The following is an 11,053-nucleotide window of genomic DNA, read 5'->3' as shown; positions in this document are numbered from 1 at the left end:
CCGTGCGCGGCCCTCGAGGTGCTGTTACTCCACTCCGTTCGCCTCGACGGCCGGGAGTTGTCGAGGATGCTGGCGCTGTGCCCCTGCCTCCGCATCCCCGGCCTCCACTCCTGCACGGGCATCCATCGAGTCGCGCCGATGGGGCTCAGCAACCTCAGGAGCGTCACCATCATAGACTGCATCTGCCTCACTGTGGTGGACTTGACGGTGGTTCCTAGCCTCCGGTCGTTCCGCTACAGCGGCGGTTTCTTCTCGTCCTTCCGTCTCCCCGGCGACGCATTGTTCGCCGACCTCGACATCCGTTTCGGCGTCCAGAAAAGCCGCAATGTCCTCATCTGTCAAAAGGTCTATTGACTGTTGGAAAATATTCTTCTCGATGTTTCTTCAGAACTTACCATGCATGATGATTTTCATGCTCGAATGACTTTATCAGGTGTTCAGTGACTGGTTCGAAAGCCGTGTTTGCTCAAAACTCGCTACTCTCACCATCTGCAGCAATGTCCTCTTTGTATGTATGCATTTCTCTGCTGAACTTCTGTTTAGTTTGTGATATTTGAAATCATGGACCGTTTGTTGACCTTGAATGCCATCTTAAATAGGTTGTGTCTTCCTTGCTTAATGCAACCTCACATGACGAATCGACCAAGATGGGGGGCGACTTATTTCAAAGCATGACGGAACTACAATTGCTTATGTTTGAAATGAAGGCCCCTGAGCTTGCAAACATCTACGTGTTCCTCAAAAAGAGCGGCTATTCTCTAATCTAGAGCGGCTATTTGTGCAGGTTTAACACCTACAAATTTTATGGCTTTTGGTTTCTCAGTAGTCAGTCTGTCATTTTGTTACATTGCAATATTTATTGTGTTTTTATTTCATCACAATGCTTCTAAATGATCATGATTTGTGATTGCAGCTCCCTATTGCCCCCCGCGAGCCCTTTGTGGATTTGTTTGACTATGTGGGTTAGAGCTGCCACCGGATGTTTTGGAAAACCTCGAGATGGTCAAGATTATGAATTTCAGTTGGAACCACTTTGAGCTGCAGCTGGTGTGTTTTTGTTGAGAAAGGCTAGCTCTCTTCGTAAACTGCTACTGATCACTCCCAGTTTGGTGCCATTGCACATGCCTGGTATTCAGAAGGCAGACCTTTTGTTTCTTGCAGAAGCTGTGGCGAATGGAAAAGTAATTCTCAGTGTGTCTGACGATGCGGCAACCCAGCCATTTCATTCAGATGTCTCTGCCGACTTTTAGTTGCTAGTCAGAAGTGGAATTATGGCCCTATAGCTTGTAATGTTTTCGCCCGACCTGCCTTTGGAGGCTTTCTGACTGTCGTGAGAAAGTAAATTTGTATGCTACAAGGATTAGCATGACATATTTTGGTATTGATCGTAGCAAGCTAATAATGATGCAGCTCATCAGGCTAATATATTCTAGAGATATCTATATTCTACAGGGACTACTGCTGGAGAGGACAATAGATCTACTGGAGTGCTGTCATTCGCAATTTATAAAATTAAAGCCTGCCCTTGGGTCATGAGTGGTTCGCATTTTTACAGAGTTCCCACTTGCAAGTGCCCTTGGAAGGAATGATCAATAGTGGTGTGATGTCTGTTGTCATGCATTTTTCTTGTGATGTAGTGGCGTGGAAGGAATGTTCGCCGGAAGTGAGGCTGTATTACTAGAGGTGGTGTGGTGTCGTGCAATTCAGGCCATGTTATTAGGCTTGGTTCAAGACTGGGGAGTCAAGATCTATACTTTGGTTTATCTTTTGATATTTCTCTATGCTGTTTTGTATAGTCAACAATTGAGATTCCCTGTTTTTCATTGATCATATTATGGTTGAGTTTGTTTCGTAAGAAACCTCCTTGCTCTTTCAGATATTGTTTGCTACATATCCTGCAACCTTGCTATATATTGCCCACGCTGTAGGTATGAACTATTTGTTGCATATTCATTTTGTCTGGAGGACTCAATACTGTCGGTGAACTATATGTCTTGTGATTTGTTTCAGCTGAACTGCTCTAAGGGACAAATTATGCTTTAAGTCAAGTTGTGGTGTTAAACATAATTTTTAAGCTGCTAGATTATACCAAAAGACACCATTGCCTTGTATTACTGATTTAGTTGTTCTATTGAGACTTATACCTTCTGCTTTGCTTCTTTAGTTTTCCCTGTATCAAATCAATGTCCCTTCCCTTCCTTTTTAGGCTGTTTTCTTTTAGCAATTCCAAAACACCTTTATCATGTGCATACTACTGTTAACTTGTCATGACTCATACTGCAGTTAACATCATGTTTCTTTCTCTCTCTTTTTTGTCATCGATTAATAGGAGAAACATTTTGGAGGAAAGTGGCCGGCGAATCACGATTAACAGGAGAAACATTTTGTAGGAAAGTGGCCGAGGAATCTACACTAGATAAGGTTAATGCCATGAAGGTAATCTACACTAGGAGAAACATTATGATGTACGGTCACTCGAGGCCACTGTTGTGGTTGATGAGTTCCAGTTCAAGCAGCTTGGTAATTTCCGATCCTGCGGGGGTTCCTTCTTCTGTGTATCTCTTGATGCAACTCGATTGACCACAGCCGTGCAGTGCTTAATTTGTTCCATCCAGGTTACTTTGCTATGGACACTGATTGTCACCCTGTGTCATTCTTATGGCAAGGTGGGACCCAAGTGAACCGTAGAAAAGCTTGGATTCTGTTTGCTTGTAGGGAGAAATTTAGAAACGTAGTGATGCCATACAACACACCAATGGCCAAAACGCCTTTTGTGGTTATTGTTACATAGTAGCCTTTTTGTTGTAGTAGTTGCAAACAGGGTTCTTCGTGGAAGGAAGAAAAAAATGATGTCCATGTTGGTTATGGTTCAGCGAATATCCAGTCCAGTGCACTGAGCTTGCAGACATCTATGTGTTCCTCAAGAATAGTGGCAGTTCTAATCTAGATTTCTTCTCCATTCTTGATTAGACATATATGATCAGATTTGCCTTGATTTAATATCCATTCTTGATTATTATAGCTTCGTATTTCTTCTCCGATATTTGGGTTTTGTTCGGCCAACTTGTTCTATTTATCTTGCAATGGAAAGAGGTGCTTTGGAATGGGTTCGATCTTGCGGTGTCCTTTCCCAGTGACAAAGGGGAAGCAAGGCACGCATGTATCGTTGCTGTTAATGATAAAAAGATGGGGTCTATTCCTACATGAATAGATCTTGTCTACATCATGTCATCATTCTTATTGCATTATTCTGTTTTCCCATCAACTTAATACACTAGATGCATGTTGGATAGGGGTCGATGTGTGGAGTAATAGTAGTAGATGCAGGCAGGAGTCGGTCTACTAATCTTGGACGTGATGCCTATATACATGACCATTGTCTTGGATATCGTCATGAGTTTTGGCTTTTTTATCAATTGCCCAACAGTAATTTGTTCACACACCGTTGCTATTTTTCGAGAGAAGCCACTAGTGAAATCTACGGCCCCCGGGTCTATTTTCCTATCATATACTTTCATATCTATATTGCCATTTGCTTTTTCCTCTATTTGCACTTTTTATTTTCAGATCTATATTATCAAAAACACAAAAATATCTCGCTGAGTTTTATTTGCCGTTCTTCCATTTGCAATTATCAATCTATCTATTTGCCAATCAACTACCCAGGCACCCCAAGATAATATTCAAGAAGTATCAAGCAACTAAGCTTGGGGATGCCCCCGAGTGGCATCCTCTCTTTCTTCTAACGACCATCGGTATTTTACTTGAGACTATATTTTTATTCGTCACATATTGTGAGTTTTGCTTAGAGCGTCTTGTATGATATGAGTCTTTGCTTGTTTTGTTTGTTAATTTGTCACAATCATCCTTGCTGAACACACCTATTTGAGAGAGCCAAAATTATGCTATGATTTGTTAGAATTGCTCTTTATGCTTCCCTAAAAAAATTAGAGCTATGGAATTGTTCTAGTACTTCACTTATATCTTTTTGAAGGACTACGTGCATCAGTATTAATTCTTTGAGAGTCTTGTTCAATTCTTTTAGGGCATCCCCTAGGATAAAGTGGTTCCTGAGTCATTGTGCCTCCTCTAGTTGCTACTCTAACAGCAAAGTCATTCATATTGTTAATCATTTCGTTTAGCAATTCTTTTTTAGATTGAGCAACTTGTTCCAACTGAGTTTGAACCATAGAAGTATGTTTTCCGACACCTCTAACATCATTAGTGATTCTAAATAACAAGTCACTCAAGCGAGCAATCATATCAGAGTTGTATTTCAATTGTTTCATAACATTTGCATTGAAGTAATCTTGTTTGCTAATGTAATTATCGAACTCATATAAGCATTGACTAGGATGTTTGTTATAAGGGTTGTCACCTTCATTAAACTTCAATAAAGAATTTACCTCTACCACCGGTGGCGGTGGTGTGTTAAGACCATGTATTTCTTCAATAGGAGGTAAATTTTTGACACCTTCAGCTTCAATACCTTTTTCCTTCATGCATTCTTTGCCTCTTGCATATCTTCGGGTCTGAGAAATAATATACCCCTCTTCTTTGGAGTGGGTTTAGGCGGTGGTTCAGGAAGAGTCCAATCATCATAATTTTTCAATATGTTAATCAATAATTCCTCAGCTTGTTCAACAGTTCGTTCCCTAAAAACACAACCAGCACAACTATCTAGGAAGTCCCTAGAAGCATCTGTTAGTCCATAATAGAAGATATTAAGTATTTCATTTTTCTTAAGAGGATGATCAGAAAAAACATTAAGCAATTGTAGAAGCCTCTCCCAATCTTGTGGGAGAATCTCTTCTTCAATTTGAACAAAGTTAAATATTTCCTATAAGGCAGCTTGTTTCTTATGAGCAAGAAAAATATTTTTCAGAGAAGTAATAAATCATATCCTTGGGACTATGCACACAAACATGAGCAAGAGTATTGTACCAAGCCTTAGCATCACCCTTTGATGAGAACGCAAATAATTTAAAGATATAATAGTAGCGAATTTTCTCATCATGAGCAAAAAGGGTGGCTATGTCATTCAATTTAGTAGGATGTGTCACTACAGTTTCAGTTTCATAGCCATGGAAAGGATCCGATTCTACCAAAGTAATTAGCTCTAGGTCGACAGAGAATTCATAATCCTTATCGGCAACAAAGATAGGTGAAGTAGCAAACATAGGATCACATTTCATTCTAGCATTCAAAGATTTTTCTTTCAGTTTGCATAGTGGTTTCTTAAGATCACTCCTATCATTGCAAGCAAGAAAGTCCTCAGCTATCTCTCCCTCCATAACATAACCCTCGGGTATATCAGGCAATACATATCTAGGAGAGCTAGATCTAATAGGTGTCTCATAATTTTTAGTTTCAGAGACTTCATCAGTTTCAGGATTCTTAGTATTTTTTTATTCTAGCAAGTTGTTCATCAAGTAATTCTCCTAATGGCACAGTCTTATCAAGCAAGGTACTAGCATCATCACAGGAATCATTCATAGCATCATTCATAGAAGAAGTAGCATCATCAATAACTTGCGACATATCAGGATCAATAGCAGATGGTGGTGTTGCAAGCTTACTTATAACTGAAGGAGAATCAAGTGCAGAGCTAGATGGCAATTCCTTACCTCCCCTTGTCTTTGAGGGAAAGATCTTGGTTTATCATCCTTCAGATTCCTCATAGTGATTAACAGATATAAATCCCAAGTGACTCGGCAAATATAGCTATGCTCCCCGGCAACGGCGCCAGAAAAAGGTATTGATAACCCACAAGTATAGGGGATCGCAACAGTTTTTGAGGGTAGAGTATTCAACCCAAATTTATAGATTCGACACAAGGGGGTCAAAGAATATTTGCAAGTATTAGCAGCTGAGTTATCAATTCAACCACACCTGGAGATTAAATATCCATAGCAAAGTGATCAGTAGCACAGTAATATGATAGTTTTGATAGCAGTAGTAACAGTAACAGCGACAACAATGATTTTGTAGCAGTTGTGACAGTAGCAATAGCAATAGTAACTTAGCAAAAACAATATGTGGAAAACTCGTAGGCATTGGATCGGTGCATTTGTTAGATGATATTCATCATATAACGGTCATAAACTAGGGCGACACAAAACTAGCTCCAGTTCATAAATATAATGTAGGCATGTATTTCGTAAATAGTCATACGTGCTTATGGAAAAGAACTTGCATGACATCTTTTGTCCTACCCTCCCGTGACAGCGGGGTCCATAAGGAAACTAAGAGATATTAAGGCCTCTTTTTAATAGAGAACCGGAACAAAGCATTAACACATAGTCAATACATGAACTCCTCAAACTACGGTCATCACCGGAAAGTATCCCGATTACTGTCACCCCAGGGTTTACAGACCATAACATGTAGCAGGTGCATATAACTTGCAAGATCGGATCTAGAACATAGATATAATGGTGAAAACATAAACGGTTCAGATCTGAAATCATGGCACTCAGGCCCTAGTTACAAGCATTAAGCATAGCAAAGTCATAGCAACATCAATCTCAGAAATAATGGATACCAGGGATCAAGCCCTAAAAATTCTAACTCGATTACATGATGAATCTCATCCAACTCCTCACCGACCAGCGAGCCTACGAAGGAATTACTCACTCCCGGTGGGGAGCATCATGGAATTGGCGATGAATTAGGGTTGGTGATGACGAAGACCAAACATTCCCCTCTCCGGAGCCCCAAATGGACTCCAGATCTGGCCTCTCGATGAAGAACAGGAGGTGGCGGCGGCTCAGTATCGTGAAACACGATGAAACTTCCTCCCTGATTTCTCTCTCCGAAAATAGGTATTTATGGAGTTGGTCTTAGGGTAAGTAGGGCCTCGAGGAGGTCACAACCTACCAGGGCGCGCCAGGAGGGGGGCGCGTCCTGGTGTCTTGTGCTCAGCCAGGGGCCCCCTCCGGTGGTTCTTGGTTCCAGTATTTTTCTTTTACTCTGAAATAATTCCCCAAAAACTTTCGTCCAATTCCTAGGACTTTTATCTCTGCACAAAAACAACACCATGGTAGTTTTGCTGAAAACAGCGTCAGTCCGGGTTAGTTTTATTCAAATCATGCAAATTAGAGTCCAAAAACAAGACCAAAAGCGTTAGGAAAAGTAGATACGACGGAGACGTGTCACTTACAAGGGACACGGTGTAGTTTATGTATTCACACATGTATTAAAGTTTCCGGTCGATACAATTCTAGCATGAATAATAAATATTTATCATGTACGGGAAATATGATAAACAATTTATTATTGCCTCTAGGGCATATTTCCAACAAATGCGTAATATAGTGATGTCATGTGTCTGTTTCTGTGAAAAGGTCGGTTGGCCCTTAGGACAAACAGTAGTGCTAGGTTCCATTGTGGAATGGTCGTTTGCCGGTGGCCTTTGTCCGTTGTAGTACGAGGGACTGGCGCATCGCATCCAATCTCTCATGTCAATGAGTCAGTTAGAAAACTACTCAAAATTCATCAATGATTTCCCCTTTATTTCCCTCAGAGCGCAAGGGGAAACAAGATTGAGAATGAAGTAAAACACACTAGATGTTTCATTTTTCCTATTATCAGTGGTCAGCTCTGATACAAACCAAGGGGGAAATAACCTGGAACGGCTTCTTTATACTCGAAAGCCGTTGCCTTTCCAACTCAAAAGAATGAAGTTGCGAATAAATAAATTCTCGATTGTGTAGGTGTTCAGTCTACCGTCAAGCTAGTTTCTGGCCAGTCTAGCTCTTACTTTCTCTCGGCATGGACTCGAACCGCAATTTCTCCTTTTAGTAGATCGTGATTTGGATTATGCTGTTTTGGTCAAATCTCAGGGCTCTTTCTGATTTGATTAATTACTTTCGGTCTTATACATAAGCGAGGAAGGTAATCAAAAAAGAGAGAAGACGAGTTCTCCTTTCTTTTATCACTTAGGAGCCGTGCAAGATGAAATTCTCATGCACGATTTTGCGCAAGAGAAAGAAGTGAGGATCCTCTGTTCGACTCTGACTCCCCCACTCTAGTCGTTGCTTTTCTTTCTGTTACTTCAAAAAGTAGCTGCTTCAGCTTGAGCCCTGTGAATTCTGGATATTAGGGTTACAGAGGAACTAAAGAACATGGGCTTGATCAATGCAATTATCGCTGGTGGCCCAGCCCACGAGCATGCCGGCACGGCCCGCCATGGGCTAGGCACGACACAGGCTAAACGGGTCGTGCCCGACAAGTGGCACACCTTGGGCCATGCCTGGCCCTAGAGGCCGGGCACGCGGCCGGCACGGCACGACCTTTGTTATTATTTATTTTTTTCATAATTTTTTATATATGACCTAAATTACAGCCTAATAGGCCTAAAATACAGCCCAATAAGCTCAAAAATAGGCGGCCCCGCGTGCTAAACATGCCACGTGCCGGCCCGTTTAGTAACCAGGCCATGCCTAGACCAAGGTGTGACGCACGTGGGCCGGCCCGCTTTGCCAGGTCTGAGTGCAATCATCGCAATTATAATCAGCCTTGTCTAAAAAAAGATTATGACCCATGCTGGCCTTTTTTTCTGCGGGGGTGGCCGAGGAGCAGAGCAAAGCAGAGTGAAAAACTGAGGCTGTGTTCGAGACAAAGGAATATCACACGAAACGTGGATGTTTTATTTTCTGTGGTGTTTTTTCTTTAGGGCGTTCCGTGCACAGGAAGCAACAACAGGAAACCATAGGAATTGGACCTTTGGCATGCCCATTTCAAAGGAATCTGAACATCTACTCATACCCATTTTTTGACTGGAACCCGAGAAAGGCCTGCTCAGCTGCACCTTTTGCCTATTAAAAAATTCACACGGACATGGGCTGCTGCCGCTGCTCTATGTGATAGATAGACACAACGTTTGCATGGTACAGTTGATTAACTCTATAAAATAGTGTAGCTCCAAAGATGCCTTCTGCTATGAACCGAACTGCACAATTTTTTTGTTTCCCCTGTTTACAACTCCATAGATTCTGGGTCGACACTCACTCCAATTCCTGTGGAGTTATTATTTCCTTTGTTTTATCTCCCTTCATACCGAACGGGGCCTCAAGTGGGGAACAATGGCGCTGGAAATCGGCGGCGACGCCAAGAGGCCGCGGCCGGCGGCGGCGGCGGTAGACCACCTCTCGGCGCTGCCGGAGCCGCTGGGAGGACGACGGGAACCCTTCCCCCTCCCTCCACCACCACCTCCGCCCGCACTCCACCCCCTCTTCCAACAAGCTCCAGTCTGTCATTTTAGTGCACTGACATCTTTATTGTATTTTTATTTCATCATAATGCTTCTAAAGTGATCACGATTTGTGCTTGCAGCTCCCTACTGCACCGAGCGGGCTCTTGGTGGATTCGTTTGACTATGTGGGGTTAGAGCCACCACCGGATGTTTTGGAAAACCTCAAGGTGGTAAAGATTACGAATTTCAGTTGGAACCGCTATGAGCTGCAGCTGGTGTTTTTTTTGTTGAGGAAGACTAGCTCTCTTCATAAACTGGTACTGATTACTTCCAGTTTGGAGCCGTTGCATGTGCCCGGTATCCAGAAGGCAGACCTTTTGTTTCTTGCACAAGCTGTGGCGAATGGAAAAGTAATTCTCAGTGGGTCTGACGATGCGGCAACCCCGCCATTTCATTCAGATGTCTCTGCCGACTTTTAGTTGCTAGTCAGAAGTGGAATTATGGCCCTATAGCTTGTAATATTGTAGCACCAAGCTGCCTTTGGGGCGTTGTGACTGCCGTGAGAAACTAAATTTGTATGCTACAAGGATTAGCATGTCATATTTTGGTAGTGATCATAGCAAGCTAATAATGATGGGAGTGAGGCTGTATTGCTAGAGGTGGTGTGGTGTCGTGCAACTCAGGCCATGTTATTAGGCTTGGTTCAACACTGGGAGTCAAGATCTATACTTTGATTTATCTTTTGATATTTCTCTATGCTATTTTGTATAGTCAACAATTGAGATTCCCTGTTTTTCATTGATCATAGTATGGCTGAGTTTGTTTCGTGAGCAACCTCCTTGCTCTTTCAGATATTGTTTGCTACATATCATGTAACCTTGCTATATATTGCCCACGCTGTAGGTATGAACTATTTGTTGCATACACCGTATTCATTTTGTCTGGAGGGTTTAATATCGTCAAGGAACTACTCCCTCCGTCCCATAACGTAAGAAGTTTTTTAACACCAGTGTAGTGTCAAAAAACGTCTTACATTATGCGATGGAGGGAGTATCTGTTGTGTGTTTTGTTTCAGCTGCACTGCTGAAGGGGCAACCTATATACGCTCTAGGTCAAGTTATGGTATTAAACATAATTTTTATCCTCAAACTTCAGTGGTTCTGTGGTTTTGTTGTTCTGAAGTTTCAGTGGTTCTGTTAAACATAATTTGTTACATATTCATTTTGCCTTGATGTTTGGTCTGTGGTTCTGAAATTATTAGGTTTGCTTTTAGTTACCATTCTGTACTCAAACTTTATGTGCTCCCTCTATCTCTATTGCAACTTATTCCCTCAGCTTTGCTTCTTATTAGTTTTCCTTCTATCAATAGGTTCTGAGTGAATTTTTTTCAATGGTGTGTCTGAACAGCAATTCAGTCATAATGCTCCATAAATAACCCATTTGTGTCAACTTCTGTGCAAGGATGTTGTTCTTTAGGCTGCTTCCTTTTAGCAACTCCAAAACATCTTTATCCTGTGCATAGTGCAGTTAACTTGTCATGTCTCATACTGCAGTTAACATCGTGTGTGTTTTTGTCATCAATTAACAAGAGAAACCTATGCCGTACCGTCACTCGCGACCGCTGATGAGTCTGTATCTCTTGATGCAACTCGACTGACCACGGCTGTGCTTGAATTCGTTCCATCCAGGTTACTTTGCTGTGGACACTGACTGTCATCCAGCAAACATTTTGTTTGCTTATAGGGAGGAAAGTAGAAGCGTAGTGATGCCATACAACAAAGGGTTCTTCATTGAAGGGGAAACAAAAATGATGTCCATGGTGGTTATGGTTCAGCGAGTATGCAGGCCAGTGCACTG

General features: G+C 42.0%; 2 protein-coding genes across 3 annotated transcripts in view; both read left to right on the top strand.

Annotated features, from left to right (window-relative positions):
• The window catches only part of LOC123168826 (uncharacterized), a 47,283-nt gene extending 44,171 nt beyond the window's left edge, over positions 1-3,112 (top strand). The window contains exons 1-3 of one of the 2 annotated variants that reach the window (XR_006484528.1): positions 352-508; positions 600-784; positions 914-3,112. The gene's annotated coding sequence lies outside the window, so the exon portion shown is untranslated. Of the gene's footprint in view, positions 1-351; positions 509-599; positions 785-913 lie in introns of those variants that run through there. The other variant, XM_044586693.1, reaches the window with a different exon arrangement.
• A 4,116-nt stretch (positions 3,113-7,228) lies between these two features.
• On the top strand, positions 7,229-10,129 carry LOC123168372 (uncharacterized). Its single transcript, XM_044586241.1, has 2 exons — positions 7,229-9,251; positions 9,337-10,129. The coding sequence occupies exons 1-2, from the start codon at positions 9,087-9,089 to the stop codon at positions 9,673-9,675; spliced, it is 504 nt and encodes a 167-aa protein (XP_044442176.1). The 5' UTR covers positions 7,229-9,086; the 3' UTR covers positions 9,676-10,129.
• Positions 10,130-11,053: the final 924 nt, after the last annotated feature.

This window comes from Triticum aestivum, chromosome 7D (assembly GCF_018294505.1).
Source record: "Triticum aestivum cultivar Chinese Spring chromosome 7D, IWGSC CS RefSeq v2.1, whole genome shotgun sequence".
Lineage (NCBI taxonomy): Eukaryota > Viridiplantae > Streptophyta > Magnoliopsida > Poales > Poaceae > Triticum > Triticum aestivum.
The sequence above is the reverse complement of the archived record's forward strand: the minus strand, read 5'-3'. Positions and strand labels throughout refer to the sequence as shown.